Source organism: Hippoglossus hippoglossus, chromosome 15, assembly GCF_009819705.1.
Source record: "Hippoglossus hippoglossus isolate fHipHip1 chromosome 15, fHipHip1.pri, whole genome shotgun sequence".
Taxonomy (NCBI): Eukaryota; Metazoa; Chordata; class Actinopteri; order Pleuronectiformes; family Pleuronectidae; genus Hippoglossus; species Hippoglossus hippoglossus.
Window position 1 is genome coordinate 5,553,063 of NC_047165.1, and position 17,374 is coordinate 5,570,436.

Here is a 17,374-nt window from a genome sequence, read left to right on the forward strand (position 1 = left end):
AATAGCAACCAGGCAAAAAGCTAAATGCAACAGACCTTTTCACAGGTAATCGAGAGACTGGCGAGTTTCTTCTGCAGGATCTCGTTGTCTCTTTGCATCTTCTGCATCTGAATCTCCAGCTCCTCTGCTCTCTCACCTTTCTCCTTCATCACCTCAAGCTCCTTACCTGAGTAACAAACAACACACAAACGACCGAAATGTTGATCCCGTGCATTCAAAACGAGCAAGAAAGCAATTCAATGACGACAAAACAAAGGCTGGAGAACGGAAGAAAACCAAACTGTCACTCACGTAGTTGTTTTCTCTCGAACTCCATCTTATTGATTGATGCGGTTGTCTCGCAGATGGACTCGTGGAGAATGCGGTTCTCTTTCTCCACATCCTTGACCCGGGCCTCGGCGCCGACCTGGCAGCGCTGACGCAGAGACGACACCGTCTGGCTCAGGTGCTTGTTCTCCTGCTCCAGACCCTTCAGCTGGAGAACAGAGTTTTAATGACCAGGGTCACGTTTAATACAAATGACTAAGATCTATATACTATAGGAGTTATTACTTAGACATGTCTCTTCCTCCACTTTAAAGAAAAATCTTTCCATTAGTGTTGTTATTTAAGAGGCCAAGCTTGATTTAATGACACTGGTTGTATGATTTAGTACGTTCTCCATCATAAATCAATCATACATTTCTGGCACAACTGTCAGGGGCAATTTGGGGTCCAGTATTTGGCCCACTTTGGCATACGGAATGGGGGAGACAGGGATCGAACCACCGACCTGGTTAGTGGACGACCCGTTCGATCTCCTGAGCCACAGCTGCTGCAATGATTACAAGGACGGAACTGCCCTGTGTGATCTGTGAGTGCAGCATGTTGTGATTTCTCTGCAGCTCATCGAGGTTGGATTTCACAAATGAGAGGATTAAATGAATCCTAGGTGTCAGATTTGGGTGTTAACAGCTACAAAGTCCCAGCAGACACACGACGAGTGGCAGAAATCTGAGTAGTCTATAAAAAAAAAAAAGTTGTATTCCACTTAAATGTGGATGGAACAAAAAATGCTCTCAGGGAACCTCAGCACAGGCTGGAGTAAATTACACAGCTCAGTCATGTTATTTTCTCTGAGCTTCTGGCAACGAGAATCAATGGTGGTTTTGTGAAGCGAGCGGCCGGCGTGACGCACACGCTCAAAGCTCTGTTTGTCTGTATCTGACCAAACGCCTGCCCAGCACACAGCTACAGTAAGAGCACATGAGCGTGTGATGTAATTATAGTTATTCTCAAAGATGTTGGTCTCTAAACAATATTAGAGCTAATGAGCTGACTTCCTCTGCCATCGCAAAGATAACGGGTGGAATCAGTCGAAGCAGTAAGGAAGAATTACATAGAAATAATTATCTCATACACCTCAATACTTCAAGAATGAGAATTAAATAATTGTGTGTGTGTGTGTACCTGTCTCTCAGAGTTTTCCCGGAGTGTTTCCAGAGTCTTCTCCAGTAAAGCCTTCTCCTTCATCAGGTCGGTGCTCAGCGACTCGGCGCTGCGAAGAGAGTCTCTGTCTGCGGTCAGCTCAGTCTGCAGCTGCTCCAACTGCACACAGACAAAGATGCATTTCACAATGCTGCACTGTCTTCATTATGTTAATTGATGGTGCATCAGCAACAACTGATGATTATGTTCTGTCATCTTTAATGCACCATTTATGGATTTTTTTCCCCATCACTTACTTTGTTTTGCAATCACAGAGAAGCTGGTGCAATCATTAATCAAAGATTCAAACATATTTATATCATCTCATTCTGTTACATCTAGCAAACAAACACACAATTGTTGGGGTCGGGCCTTTCACATTGGATGGGCTGATTTTAAATGTTGTGTTCACACCAAACAAGACATGACTTTTACATTGTACACATCTGTAATTGGGGAACTCAAGCAATGACCATGTGTGACTAAAACAAACTCTGTGCCACTTCCAATAACTGCCTCGGGTTTGAGTCAAGTTCAGATACAAAAACTGAATATCTGATGAGCACACTTTTCATGGATTTAACACAGACTTACATTCATTTCCTGAAGACTAATCCTCATCATAAACATTACTTGTTAAAACCTTAACCACTTCCCTAAAATGCAGCTCTTTCTAAAACATGGATGCAGCTTTAGTCCCCAAAAGGACACGTCATCCCCAGTGAACTATTGTTGAGCCTGAAACTTGTCCCCAGATTTACCCTGTGACAGAAACGCAAACAACCAGCAGCTGCAGTCACAGTTTAATGTGTTATGACTCTGGACCTCAAGACTGGAGAACACTTCAGATTTTCTCTTTGTGGGAGACAGAGAAACACAATTTCATGCTTTTTCTTCAGAGGGAACAGAGACAGGCTTATGTTTCTGAAAATAGCTGAGAGACTTTTCTGAGCGAGGGGCGTTGGAGAGTCACAGACCGGGAAAGAAAAGGAGAAGGGGCTGCGTGGATTTACAGCTTTGCATTCATCCTCCTTTCCTCCCTTCTCTATACACTCTCCTTCTCTCTCGTTTTTATTTATCTCTGCCACTGTGTGAAAAGGTCTAAAGCCAAGTGTTGGGGCGATATATCACAGAGGGGTGCTGGTCCAATATGCTAATCCCAGTGGTGACCCCGATAAGAGGCAGAGGATGAAACTACAAAATTGTTCCAGTTAGAAACGGTTATAATACTAATCTCTTATTTAAACTTGAATTCAAACTGCATTTACTTTCAGCATGACCCATTTATCCACCCACACAACTTTCTCTATTATTATGATTCACTTGGCAGCTTTGTTAATTGTTAGATGTATATGAAATTAAAGATGACTAATGGAATTTCCATGTTCTTATATTATCTGAGGTCAACAACCTTTAAAATAACAAGTTAAGTCTATCAAGTTGTCAGATATGACGTTTTTATTATCTGCAGTGAAGACCAGAAGCAATGATGTGAATTACAAACAACACCGGGCCGAGAATTAATCCCTGAGGGACACCACCTGAAAATGGTGATGATGTGAATATTTAAACCATTTTAAATATTTCATAACATTTTTCCAACAATGTGAGATGAGGAAATGTGGAAAGGAAATAACGAGTCCTCACTTCTTACCCCACTGAGGACAAATAGCGCGAATACACTTTACGAATACGTTAATTACTTACTTTTTGGTTCAGTTTCTGGTTTTCTTGGCCGACTTTCGCCAGTTTTTTCACGGTGTCCTGACTGGCTGCTCCTCTGAGCTCCTCCACGGTCTTCAGCAGCGTCTGGTTGTCTTTCTCCAGCTTCAGCAGGCGGCTCGAGGTCAACTCGTTCACCTCCTCGCCCAGAGACTTCTGAGGGGCTGAATCAATGACAGCAAGAAAAGGCACGTCAGTGTTTTTACGTCGCCAGAATCAAGACGCTGATATCAATGGGGTTACAGTAATTACATCAAACATTTAATTAATGCAAAGCCTGTAAAGCTTTTAAAGTGCCATTCTCACAAACAATACCACCCCCCCACACACAAAGTGTTTAACCCGATCCCTGGCTAGTTAAACCTCTTAACAGCTTTTATGATCCAAATGCACAGATTATCCTTCAGGAGCCACTGAATATTAATTACAGGTCTTAACCAAGTGGAAGGAAAACCCAGTGGAGGCTGGCAAATGCACAAGGGTCACGGGGATGATGCCAGGGCCAAGAGCCAATGAGTGTGTGTTTGCCATCTGAGGCTTTTCAACCCGGTCCAACTCAGGTGACCAACAACTGCAGGATGTTTCTAACTCAACATGATCATTACCTTTGATAAACTTAAACATTTCCAGCCGTGTCGTACCTTCAGTCAGCTCGGGTGTTTTGGAGAGTTGCTCCAGCTCCCAGCCGAGGTGCAGGGACTCATCCATGCTCTGTTTCTGGGCCATCTCAAGCACAAGGTTCTCCTCCAGCAGCTCCTCCATACGCTTACGCTCACAGTCCCGCTCCTGGAGATAACAGATTTGTTTTAATTTAAACATCAGGCTCTCCGTCTCTCACTCCCCTCACTGTTTTTGAATCATCTCTGTAGTAATGATCCCATCAAACTACACTGACACGGTAACACTGATCCATAATATATCCATCATCTCACCAAATCCAGGTCGTGGATCTTGGACTTGAGCTGCAGATTCTCTTTCTCCAGGAGGTGCAGCTTGTCAGAGCGCGTCCTGCTGGCGTCCAGCTGTTCCTCCAGCATGGACTTCGTCTCCAGCAGCACCTGGTTGTCCTCCTTCAGCTCCTGCAGGAACCAACACATCATTAGGTGACCGCAGCAGCTAGCACAGAAATGTTAGGCAACGTCCTTGTATAGTGGTCGTACCCATACATTCTTAGGTTCAGAGGGTTTTTTGAATTATATTTCAGCTCTTACTCTTCACAGTTTATAAAAGTTTCGCAACTTTTTAAAGATATAGCAGGAGACAAGCCTTCGTAATGCGGGCTGTCCTTAGCAATTTATTTTTTAACTTTTTATATCTTGTCTTAAAACCGAAGGCAAGATGCTTTTAATCTTGCCTTTCTATACAACTTTAAAAAATGTAAACCTTGTGAATGTCATTTATCATTTTTTCAGCTCAGTTGCTTTAATTTCAGCTACATGAAGCTTATGTATCCTTCTGCTTGATTTGACACAACGATCTGTGTGTGTGTGTGTGTGTGTGTGTGTGTGTGTGTGTGTGTGTGTGTGTGTGTGTGTGTGTGTGTGTGTGTGTATATAGAGTTGTGTACCTCCACTCTGGCTTTGTAAAACTCGATGTCATGAAGTCTCTCCTTGTAGCGGCCCAGCTCGCTCTCCAGCTTGTCCACACGGATCGCTTTCTCTCTGAGCGCGTCCAGCTCGTCGCGGTAGGCCCGAGCCGACCGGGCGTCAGACAGCAGCTGGTAGCTCTGCAGGGGTTCACAGCCAAATATAGAGCATCAATACGAGGAAATACGTTTCAGTATTAAAAATACTTGCAAAAATGCATTCAATAAATAAGATAATGTATTTTATTCGATATATATTTAGGAATTTTAAAAATATAAGTTTTTTTACAACTACGTGTGTTCACTGCCTCTGTGATCTTGCATGACTTGTAGATTATGAACAACTCACAGCCTAAGTCTGTTACACAAAGAAATAACAAACCGAACAAACTCCCAGCACTATAAATTATCACTAATACACACACTCACACACACACAGACACACACACACGCTGTCCTCCCTGCCCTGAACTCATGCACCTTGTTTACACCCTGTTGGCTACACCGTCAGCCGGCCGTCCACTGCAAATCAAAAGCCATGTGAGGCTGCAGCTCGACTAAACATAGCTCTAATAGCCTCTAATGAGCTAAGGCCCCAGCAGGCTGATTAAAGCCTGGCAGCGCTGCAGAAACAAAGCACTTAGAAAGAGGAGACAGGAGCAGGTGTAGGAGACGAGGCTCTATGTGGACGTTTGTCCTCTGTTTGTGTCTCGGTTGGTGTCGGCTGCTGCGACCTGTGGCGTCACCTCTTGCTGAAGCCTCTTGAACTCCACCTCCGTGTTCTCCAGCTCCTGCCTGGTGTCCAGAAGCTGCTCGCTCTTCTCCTCTCTGAAAGAAAAAGAGACGGGTTGGTGGGGAAACAAGATGGAAAGAGGTTATAGAAGATGTAACCTAGATAGAGAGATGACAGAGAGAGGGCCAGGAGGAAGAGAAGGAAACAGATTTTCTGTTCAACGTACACAAACATCACATGTCAAGTTGTTTTTAAGTCTGCGTGTTTGTGCATGGATCAATTCAGAGTATCAACAAGGACATTCCTTTAGGGATGTTTCCATTTTAGGAGTTGGAGCTAAATCATTTAATGGAGGAAAGTTATTGACCCAGTTGCACAGAACAGCTCATGGAATTAGTCTGAATGAGTTTTACTTTACTTTCAATAGTTTCAGTAGCTTAAGTGGCTCGTTTCAGTAAATTATTGATATAAGTCACGGAAGAGGATGTGCTTAAATACTTTACAATCCTACTTTTGTATTTAGAGGTTATTGATTCTGTATCGAAGTATTTTAATAAATTCCAGGTGCAATTTTCATTCCAGTTGAGTTTTGGAAGAGAAGCTCTTAAAACAGCTTTTAGCGTGGACACCAAACTAGGGTTGGACGATATGGACAAAAGTAATTTCAAGATAAGAAAAATTATTTCAGTCGATAACGATAATAAACACAATAAATGTCTAATTATTACAAGTTTAAAGACTTTTGCTCCTGAGTGACGGCTGTGGTTTTAAACTCTTTTTAATGAGCAGAGAATGACAAACGATTGATTAACAACAAAACACTTTTCTTTTCCTTCTGTAAGATTTATATATATTGTTTTATTTGCCATTCTTACACTGAACGCAGGCCACGGACAATTAGCAACTCACATGTTGATTTCATCAGACATCAGTAAACCCACAAACCCAGTTTCTTCAGTAAAAATAGTCTATTGTTCCTGGTGCGTTAGAGCCGTGATGGTCAGGAGACAGTTCAAGACATGTAAATCTGCCCCCGTGGCTCAAAACCCTTCATCTTCCTTCATTCTGGTGAAACGACCACAACGGATACGATTAGAGAAGGAGAGAAGAAAGTGGTCTTTGTGTGCGAGTGTTAGAGAAACCACAGAATCAAACCAGGTTCTAACATCTAACACTTGTTTAACTGACACGGCGGCTTGACTTGTGCCGTCTGTGACAATCTCCCCTCTCTGACCACAGAGGGAGAATGTGTCACACCGCTTTGAACCACTGCATTCCTGAGATGCTCTGTGCGTGCGTGCGTAACCGCACTACCAAACATCTGATGGCCTATTTGATTACAGCTCTTTGCAGTCTCATCTCAATAAGGGAAGAGCAGCCTCCTTGTCTTGTTCTCTTGTTTATCTCCTCCTCCCTCCCGCAGCTGACGTTATTCGACTCGATATTCAGGAAGTTCATGTCCCTTCGCCAATTTCTGATTTTGCCGTTTCATGGTTTTCAGCCCCCCCCCCCCCCCCCACACACACACACACAACCCTTCTACGCCCATATCACAAACACCTGTCAAGTCTAGCATGGCAGATTAGCTCAGGGCTCATATTGTGGATGCAGCTGGCTCTGCTGCTTATGTTAATGGTTTAACACTCGTTGTGTCTGCACACGCACAGACACTGTGGCAACCATTATTCCCAGCCTGGCTGAGCTGTATGTGAGAACACAAATGCTCGAGTCAGTTGTTCAGGACATTTTCCTGAACGTTTCCTTCAGGCCCTCCTAGCAAAATGTCCAGAAAATGTCCAAGTGAGCCCATTTCGAAGGAAAATGTCTCAAAGCACGCGAGTGGGGGTGTTGATGATGTGACCGATGCAAAATACAAATATCTAAGAATTAAAAAAGGTGCCATACAGATAGAAGACGTCGACAATGTCATCTTTGAAAGAGACAAGAATCAAGGGCTGACTGCACGCTCTACCCAGACTCACCCCTCGTCTGGAGTTCACGTCTAGAAATAGCTTCGAGGTTAGTTATAATTTGTAGAAGTTAATAATTTACTGTGCTGACATTCAGAGTGTACTGGCTGGTTGAGTTCGGGGTCAACCAGAAAAGTGATTAACAGCGAACGGGTAGATTCTGTTTCTTACCAATTGACTTATGAAACAGCTGGAAACATGTGTTTTACAGTCGTCCTGCAGCAGATGCAGGTTCGGCTCCGAACCGTCCCTCAGCTGCATGTCCCCCCCCCCGCTCTCTTTCCCCTTTGCACACTTAAATTTTTCATCGTTGAATTACAGCTTTTTAAATAACTTCCGTCATATTTCTGATCCAAAGAACTCTAACTGGATTTGTCTTGGACAGTTTAACTTCTACATATCCGACTGCCTTGGAAAAAAAACAGGTACATTACATCTGTATTTACAGCTAAGCTAATAAGGGACAATTAGATGCAGATAATTGAAAACAGCACAGACTAAATGTTTGGCCTGGGAATAGGAGGAAGACTCATTGTGGCACTGCAGCACTGAATAAATGCAGCTTTACTCTAAATGCATTTTAATGGTCGGAGCTGGAACAGGAAGAAGAAAAGCAGCAGTAGCTTTAACTGACAGATTAACAAACAGAGCACTGTGGGAACACTGAACCAGCCCCCCCCCCCCCCCCCCCCCCCTCAGGCTCTGACCCCCCCCCCCCTCACACACACAAGACCACACATTAGACACATCTGTATTTTTATGCAGAGTGTGTGTTTGTTGCGTGCACACACACACGCAACAAACACACACTCTTCTTCCCTAGAGAAGACGCCGCAAACATGTGACCGGTCTTCATGAGCACGGAGAGACCCCTTTGTCCCTGGTCCGTCCCATCACATGACAAAAACACCACAGCAACAAGTAGAAAACACCAGAGCAACCGACTGTTGGCTGTAGTTCTGCAGGGTTATTTAGGTGTAGTGAAGAAATCGTCATGATGTGGGTGGAGGGAGACGTCTGCAGTGATGAACGTCGCTGCTTCTCACCACGAGAGCCACAATGAATGAGTCTGAACTCTTTTCATGTGACCGAGCAGAGGATGACTTGCACTCCATTCAGATTTACAACCACTTGTTAAAAGAACATTATTTATTCAATTGACACACACACACACACACACACACACACACACACACACACACACACACACACACACACACACACACACACACACACACACACACACACACACACACACACACACACACACACACACACACACACACACCTGCTTGACAAAGAAAACAGAGCGAAATTTCAGGAACTAATACACTTAAATATGACCTGAAGCCTTTTCCAAATCATTCACTGCTGAAATCAGCATGAAGATGACTCATTTTAATAGATTTTTGACTATTAGAAAAGTTTGTTCTTACATTATTTCTCCAGCTAAGTGCACAATGGGAGATCAACAGAAAGATCTGCAATTCACATTTATTTGCAAACAGCTTTGAATGGTTTCCGGCATCATATTCGGAGGCTATATATTCGTTATTATGTTCCAAAGTTGGATTTCTAGTCTGGAAATCAGAGCCACTCAAGAGTAAAAATGATTCCTTCCATGTTGGAACTAGAGGCTACCTGAACCCAACACAGAACTGCAATGAAATCTAATCCAAAAATTAGTTTCACTGGTGACTGAAGGGTCGACCAAATGTTCCGTACTCGTTCCGGTCACACGTACATGCCCACGGTTCCATTCCTACTAAAGTGAGGGTCCACATCGGTTTGGCGTTTCTCGTTAGGGTTGATCCTACATTTCAAATCAGTAGGTGGGTATATTGTACCTGGAGCCTGCACACATCAGGGATATTTAATTTCTAAAAAGAGAAAAAGTCTCGGAAACTTGTTAAGTACAAGCAATGACCTTGAAAGAACTTTTGTCCACAAGAAGTAGCCGATAACAATCGAAGTTCAGATGAAACGTGCAGGAAAACTGCAATTAAAAACAAAACTGGAGCTTTAGTAGCAAACAAGATTAGCAGTGATAGCCACTGTTGTATTCCAGCCAATAACGTCTCAGGACGAAGTCTTTAAAGTCATTTAGCTCCCGAGATCAAATCTGGTTTGTTTACATTTCCTGTTTCTTCACCATTTCTGTCCCACTTTGCTCAATTTCAGTAATGACTTATCGGGCTGATAAAACACTCACAGTTCCTGTCGGAGGCGTCTGATCTTGGCCTTGGCATCGGCCAGCTCCACGGAGAGATGCTGTCGGCTCTCGGTCCTCCTCATGCTGGGGGAGTCGCCGGGGGACTGGGTTGAACAGGGAGCCAGCGGAGACAACTGCACACAGTCTCTCTCCTGGGTCAACTCCACTATGGTCTGGATGGACGGTGAAAGAAAGAGAGGGACGGGGAGGGAGATTTACATCAGGATTTAGATTTTTCAAAGCAAGATTTAGAAAACATATGGTAAAAAGCCTTTTAAAATATCCGCTTGAACCCGTTGCTGTGTTCTTAGGCAACAAATAAAAGGTCAGACATAAAACAATCGGACAAGAATGGACCTCAAAACAAAGCAGGGGAGATAAATGGGTTCAGCCAATGGACACCAACCCAAAATGAGACTGGAGGCATTCGGGCAAAAACTGCATCCACAGTCCCACACACAGCCTATTCTGTTCCAGTGCCCGTGACAGGAAATGGGATTTTAATTGAGAGCGGCTGGACTTCACAGTGATAATCTGGAGGCTATTAGAACCCCTAACACACACACACACAGATCTGCAGTATCAGTCGTGGGCATCTGCACCCTATGGGTTGGAAACTCATTTAGTGACGCATATAGACACACGCACGCACATGCACGCTCTCTCACACACACGCACACGCACACACACACACACACACACACCTACCAACTATGAGACAGTTAACAGTTTCAACCCTTCCTTCCTGAGGCTGCTCTCTTGTGGTAATGACAAAAGGGGGGGGAAAGTTTCCACATAACCTAGATGCACCAAATCGGTTTTATGTGTGTATATGAGTGTGTGAGTTTGTGTGTGTGTGTGTGTGTCATTACCTCCAGCTGTGTGTCCCTTTCGTCCACCAGGTGTTTGAGGTGGAAAGCCAGGTTTCTGGACAAACTGTCTAAATCCTCAGGAGGCATCTCCCCACTTTCCAACCACTGCAGGTCCACCACGTTCTCCTGGTTATGAGTCACCTGAAATCAAAAGAATGCTTTTATAAGATTGATAGAAAACAAAATTACAGTGGTAGTGAACCATCAAACTGTTTACACTGGGTCATAAAAGTGTTGAACACATGGAAACCCACAGTCCCTGTCTGTAGTTTGCAACAAAATCTAACAGAGAGTTATTCTCTACTCAGCTACTTCAGCTTATCTTCAATCAGGGGGGAAATGAAAGTAATTCTGGGTCTTTAATATTCCTTCATATCTGTCATGCTTGACATAGGTGCTGGATTTCATTCATTGTGGTCTTGGAAAGGTGTAAACAAGTCTTTGTTTAACTTGTTGAAACCTGCAGAAACTCTGGATTTGCTAATTCCATTGTAACCACACATCAAGTAATGGAGCCAAAGTACAATAAATCATATTAACACTCTCCAGTTTTGTTTATTGTGGGGGGGAAATACCTCTTGGATGTGGGACGCTATGGCAGCTTTGCTGTGAAAGTCCAGGATCTGGATTCGCTCAATGTACTCCTCCTTCTTCTCACACTGGAGAGGAGAGGAAGAGGAGAGGAAGAGGAGGAAGAGATAGGAGAGGAAGAGGAGATTGTATATATTATGAGATGAAGTGGAGGGGAGGTCATGTTGAGGTTAGTAGTTCAGCACTGACATGAAGCAGAAGTTGATCTGATAAACAATTTTCCGGAAAAGGAGGAACTATATTTAGGGGAAAAAAAGTCTTGCCTTCAAGTGCAACTTTATCTTGTGGATCAGACAAAGATCTTTTTACTTTCTTAGAAGATAAATTACAAAACTGAGAAGAAACTGGTTCAGTATTTTTCTCTTAATTTAACTTATACAGCTTGTGCTGACGCTGATTCAGCAGCAGGTGCAGCAGAGTTTAATACATATGAATTAAACACAATATTAAATCAGAGTTTGTCCCATGAACACAACAACAGTGTCTTTAGAGCTGGAGAAAAGTCAGTGATCTTGTTGGAAATGTGAGAATAGCTGAAGGAAGACTTTGTCCCTAGACTGGAAAAAGTCTGTTGAGTCAGTCAGTGCACAACATTAGCTGGATGATAGAATTAGAGTTTATTAATATAATTAAAGGGGCCAAATGGCAGCGATCAAAGGAGGAATCTATCCAAATTAGATTCCTGGCTTCAGATTAAAAAACTTCAAGATTAAGTTATAAACAAAAATCTATTCCCGGTTTTATAAACTAACTTTGTTGTTGCGTGTGTGGAGTGTGTGAAGCATTAACGTGAACTGAGCTCTTACCTGAACAGCACAGCCGAGCAGCAGCAGCAACAGTTTCTTCATCTCCTCCAGACCTTGTTCTAAAAACACACAAAGAACTCTCTGTAAACATGTCTGCAGCAGATCATTTGTTATCACTGTAATTCTGTCCTGGAAACCATTCGATCAAACACTTCTGAAGGTTGATTGGATGTAATTCAGCTGAAATTCAGTGTTTTCCACAGTGTGTGTGTGTGTGATAAGCCAGCTCATCTGTTTCTGACTGTGTCTACACGTCAGGACAGTCAGAAACTGGTGAAACAGCTGCGATCCCGCTCAACAGGCCTGAGCTCATCTGTGGGAATTGGGACTGAACAGAAGTAAACCAGGTGGTGTGTGTGTGTGTGTGTGTGTGTGTGTGTGTGTGTGTGTGTGTGTGTGTGTGTGTGTGTGTGTGTGTGTGTGTGTGTGTGTGTGTGTGTGTGTGTGTTACACTGACTAAGTAGTGGGTATAGTTATTACAAGTTGTGTGCATCAATGTGTGTGTGTGTGATAAGCCAGCTCATCATGAGGTCCAGGGGGCAATGAGTGCTAAGGCTGTCCGGCTCTAGTAATAATAATAAATCCAGATTAGTGACAGCATGTTGAGGAGGGTGGTCGGCTGTTAATGGGCCAATCATCACAGCAGGAACAGCTAAATAGCAGGCGGACGTTATAGCGAAACGCATCACTGTTGCTATGGTTACGTCTGCATCCAACTTCCTGAGCTTGGAAGATTGGAAACGCCGCCGGCTCCGTTTTTAGTTTGAAAACTTTGGGGCTTCGCTGCAATCTGGACGTACAGAAATGAAGGAGCTTGGAAACGATGACGCCGCCTTCACTTCCTGATTGGTTCTCGTTCGTCATGACTCAACATATGTAGTATTTATTTTTTGCAACTAAGCAACCAACCATCTGCTGCCTGGCACGCACATTTGTGTGTGAATGATGTGTGTTCTCATGTGCGTTAGTATGAATGGAGATTATTACTGATACAGATGTGGATGGAAAATGTATTAATATGGATATAACAATAATGTCTTTAGCATTTGTTGGTCTTTCCAAATTTATTTCAAATGAAAATCAAATTAGATGAAGAAAACTACTGCAAACAACTGAATAATCTTTGCTGGATTAAAAAAAAGAACCACCTCAGAGTGAGACTCACAAATGACCCAGCAGCTCGATGTGCCGAAACAGAATGTGTCCCAGTGTCAGCATCTATCCATCACTTTTAAAGAACCCCCCCCCCCCCCGACAATCGAATCAGTCTCTTCTTTCTCATTCCTCTTGAATCAATAGAGACACACAAAATCATTGTGTTACTGAGCAACAGAGAACCTCCCTGTGGGACGCGACGTGGCAGAGACAGTTAGACCTTCGGAGTTTCACATTGTTCACATGACAGTAAAAGAATGGATCCAAGCTGGGATGAGTAGTTGTTGAGTGAGAAACCTGCTGTGTTTCAGGTCATACTGACGCCCGGCTGTATTTTTGGTGGAGCAGCAAGTGGAAAACTGGAGCTCTGAAGCTGTAGTTTCCTCTGCGTGTGCATGGACGTATATTTCAGTTTATTTACTTATTAAGACTGGTTCATATTTGTTTATATCAAACATTAGCCCACAATACAGAAATTAAGCTGTAACTGTAATCAGGTGTAAGACAGACTTTGTTTTTTCTAGTTCTTTCCAGCTCAAAAGTCAGAAATAGCTCCAGTTACCGAAGTGAACATTGTGGTGTGCTTGGTCAGGCTTATTCAATGCAAGAGGAAGATGCACAACCTCATTCATAATTTTTAAACGAAACATTAAACATATAAAGCAAATATGAACAATTTCTGCAGGGTGACAGGCTTAATTCTCACAGCTGCAGGGTTTAGCGGTTCTCTGTCGGAGCCATAGGAACCCATTCCAGTCAGGGAAGGGGATTTAGCTCAGCAAATCTACCGGAGCAATGGAGGAAAGATAAGGGACCTTATAGGATAAATTATTTATACAGCGAGAGCGGGAGAACAAGAGGAGGGGGAGAGATGAAAGAAGGCGAGAGAGAGAGAGAGACAAAAGAGGGAAAAGCACCATGGAGCATCAGCAACACAAAACACAACGGGAGAATATAGAAATAGAGAAACGGAGAGAGAGAGAGGGAGGAAGTCAAGGAGGCAAGGTCGAAAATAGAGAAATCTCCCTCAAGCAGCAGCAGCAGCAGCAGGGAGGCTTCGAGGAGGTTGTTCCTCATCTCTCTGCAGGCCTCATATTTTCTCTGTCCCTCTCTTCCTTCCCTCTCACCTCCTCCACTCATTTATTCTCCGCAACACACATCCACCCATCCTTCCTTTCTTCTCTCTGTGCATTGTTACATCTGCACCTTTGCATCCACTCCTGTACGCTTCCTGTTCCACCTCCCTGCTTCCTCCTCAGAGCAGGAAACCAGAGGTCAGAGGGACAGTGACTAACCCTCCTTCCTGCAGAGTCATTGTTAATCTGTCTGCGAGGATGTGAGTGAATAAGAAAGGAAAATATAAATGTGTGTTTGCATGCATGTGCAATCCCACTGCTACAGGCCTCTCTTCTGCCCCGTCAGAGTCATCCAGGCTCCGGTGACGCTGCACATCAGTGATAAAACTAGTACATGCGATCTGATGTTGCTATGACAACATGCCAGAGTGTATTCAGCCATTTCGCTGGAGCAGAGGACAGAGACAGCTGAACTTTATATTCAGATTGTTTTAGGGTTTTTGTGCTTTTTAAGACAAGATACAGCGACGAGAGACATGAAGCGCAGAGACATGCCTGGAGCTGAGGTCAGAGTCGCGAGCAGCGAAGCACAAAACCACACAAGGACAACTGAGCGAGCCGAGAATAACCACAAAGACGAAAAAAATACAGAATAACAAACAAGCATTCTCTCCGGTTTAGTCGTACAACTTTCAGCAGTGACTCAGCACTTACATCCCGTTCATAAGCCGTTTTCAGACATGAACTCTGGGAAATGTCTGCAAATTTGGGTCCGGACATTTTCCAGCCTTTGCCTTTCACATATGAAGAACACAGCAGGAAAATGTCTTGGTCAGACATGTTCACAACAACAGGAGCATTTCTGGAACATTCAGGCGAGGAGGTGGGGGGGGGGGGGGGGGGGGGGGGGGGGGGGGGGGTCTGGACAGCAGGAGACAGGAGGTAAATATTCTGCTGAGGAAGTCACATGTTTTTGTTTCAGCACCTGAATCGTGGCCTTTCCAACGTGACGTCTGTGACAGCTCTTATTTATCCTGAGATATTTGTATTCTTCCAGTTTTGCACCAACACATATTTGAAATATTTGTGAATTTACTGCACATTTTCCTGCTCTATTCTCACATGGAAATTCCAGAAGTTTTTCCAGGTATTTTTAGTCCGGTGATCTGTTGTCTGTGCTGCGTTTTCCTTCAGTACAGAAGTAAATGATTTATTTCAGTCACCATATATTCATTGCTGTGTCTTTATAACAGATGCAAACCAGATTCATGAAATAACAACAACAACAACAACAACAACTGACTGCAAGAATGAAGCAGCTCCAGACCCAGAGCACTGACAGTCCCCATGCGGGGTTGATGCCAGGTATAAACAGGGCCTGTGTGTCGCTGTGCATGTGTATACAAGGCAGACTGGGGTAGATCAGAGCCCGGGGGGGGCGGTGGGGGCACAACTACAGTGCATTCCCACTGTTCAGCGTTGTGAAGAGACCCTTCCCCCATCCGCCGACTAAACACACACACGTGCATGCACTCACACACACGCAGGGTCGTCCCCTGCCCCCCCCCCCCCCCCTTAATGAGAGCATAATAAAAGCCACATGGCCGATGACTTTCAGCTGGCAGCCACAGAGCCAGACGCCGCAGCCACCGCTGGTCGGACTTAGTGGCTGACTGACTGATGGTCTGACAAGCTCGAGGGTAAAGGGCAGAAGGAACCCAGAGGAATGCAGCCTAATGCTTCTGGCCTGGTCCACTTGCTCCGAGCTGCCCTCCGCTCTCAGCTGCACGGGCTTTACTTTTCAATTCACTCCACGATTATCACCTCAGCCATGTTTAAGGCTGTAGATCTGGAAGGTGCTGTCCATGGTGATGTTCAGATATGTAGGGCTGTAAAATTGGCGATGACATATTCAACCAGTAGATGTTACTTTACGAGTTCTGTTAATGACTGAATCTCCATCGGCTCCACAGTGATTAGAAATTAATGAAATAACATAATACCCACTAACGTTTGACTTTTGTGTCTAATGGGAATAGAGAAAATCGATAATTACTTCTGGGTCAAGTGACTGTGCAGTAGATTCAGGTTTTTATCGTCAGTGTTGACACTCGGCTGAACACGCCAATTTCTTCTTTTGGTCGTCTGGACACTGACGCCTCCCCCTTTTCCTGTCTGACGTTATGACGCACAATGAACTTACTGCCATTGGTGCATAATAGCCATGAACTTTTGTGGTGTCCTTGTCGACGTAGCCTACTCGTAGATGTGTACCATACGCAGAGCCCTACGCCGTACCCTGACGTGCACCTCCCCAGAAATGTTATCTTGCTCTTCAACATCTATCAGCTCAGACAGAGATGCCAGAGGACAGAGACACCAGAGAATTTGTTAATAAGCGGACCAGAAACCAGAAGACACTCAACACCAGCATAGAAACTGTCCCGCCACTAGCGTTTCAGCTGTGTAATTGCAGCGCGACTTACACACACACCTGAACACAAATATGAATGCTCGGCCCCGTGCGTAGGCTACGTGCATAGCTGCGATGCAGAAGCATGAATTGGGCGTAAAGGATTGTTTTTTGTTTTTTTTATGATGAAAACATCTTTTTACTGTTTCATTGGTAGAACAGAGGTAGATTTGTTTTTTATCTCTAAGGTAAATCAACAGCCACGTTATTCATCCTTGCACGAAACAGAAACACAATCAGACACAATGACACACTCACGAATGCAAGTGTGCTCGGTGCTGCGTCCTTTTGTTCCTCTGTTTACTCTTGGTGCCGGCGGGGGCGTATGAAAATTAAACCGGTGACTGTGACAACTGAGAAGTGATGAAAAGCCCAAAACGTATCAGCAGAGGCTGGTGGTGAAAGTGTGGCAGCTGAGGGAGGAAAAAGGGATTCAGAGGCTATTTGGTCTGCTGGAAAAGGTGCAGTTATCTTTCAACGAGCTCCGGCAGCTGCGACTGGAAACAATTCACTTTGAAGAGCTGATAATTGCGTTTGCAGGGAAGTAGACGAGGGCAATGAACGTTTCTGCAACCCGGTAAGCTTGAAGTGGTTTTGTGCCAGTAAATGATGTATGTGGGCTGGGAGGCAACACAACTCTGCATCCAGACAAATCCTTTATCTTCACAAACTAGTGAGATGCCCATGATCTTGAACGATGGCCTGTTACTAG

At 44.1% G+C, this 17,374-nt stretch overlaps 1 protein-coding gene across 11 annotated transcripts in view; it reads right to left on the minus strand.

The window, feature by feature from the left end:
* The window catches only part of LOC117775458 (girdin-like), a 61,167-nt gene that overhangs the window by 18,363 nt on the left and 25,430 nt on the right, over positions 1 to 17,374 (minus strand). For all 11 annotated transcript variants that reach the window (XR_004616268.1, XM_034608599.1, XM_034608594.1 and 8 more), the window contains exons 5-16: positions 11,959 to 12,017; positions 11,137 to 11,220; positions 10,562 to 10,702; positions 9,690 to 9,862; positions 5,521 to 5,602; positions 4,757 to 4,915; positions 4,122 to 4,268; positions 3,831 to 3,975; positions 3,175 to 3,353; positions 1,450 to 1,587; positions 292 to 475; positions 36 to 166 (exon numbers count right to left, since the gene is read on the minus strand). Coding sequence is in view for 10 of the 11 variants with exons in the window: in XM_034608599.1 (XP_034464490.1) it covers positions 36 to 166; positions 292 to 475; positions 1,450 to 1,587; positions 3,175 to 3,353; positions 3,831 to 3,975; positions 4,122 to 4,268; positions 4,757 to 4,915; positions 5,521 to 5,602; positions 9,690 to 9,862; positions 10,562 to 10,702; positions 11,137 to 11,220; positions 11,959 to 12,017 (1,622 nt within the window). In the remaining variant the exon portion in view is untranslated. The remainder of the gene's footprint in view (positions 1 to 35; positions 167 to 291; positions 476 to 1,449; positions 1,588 to 3,174; positions 3,354 to 3,830; positions 3,976 to 4,121; positions 4,269 to 4,756; positions 4,916 to 5,520; positions 5,603 to 9,689; positions 9,863 to 10,561; positions 10,703 to 11,136; positions 11,221 to 11,958; positions 12,018 to 17,374) is intronic.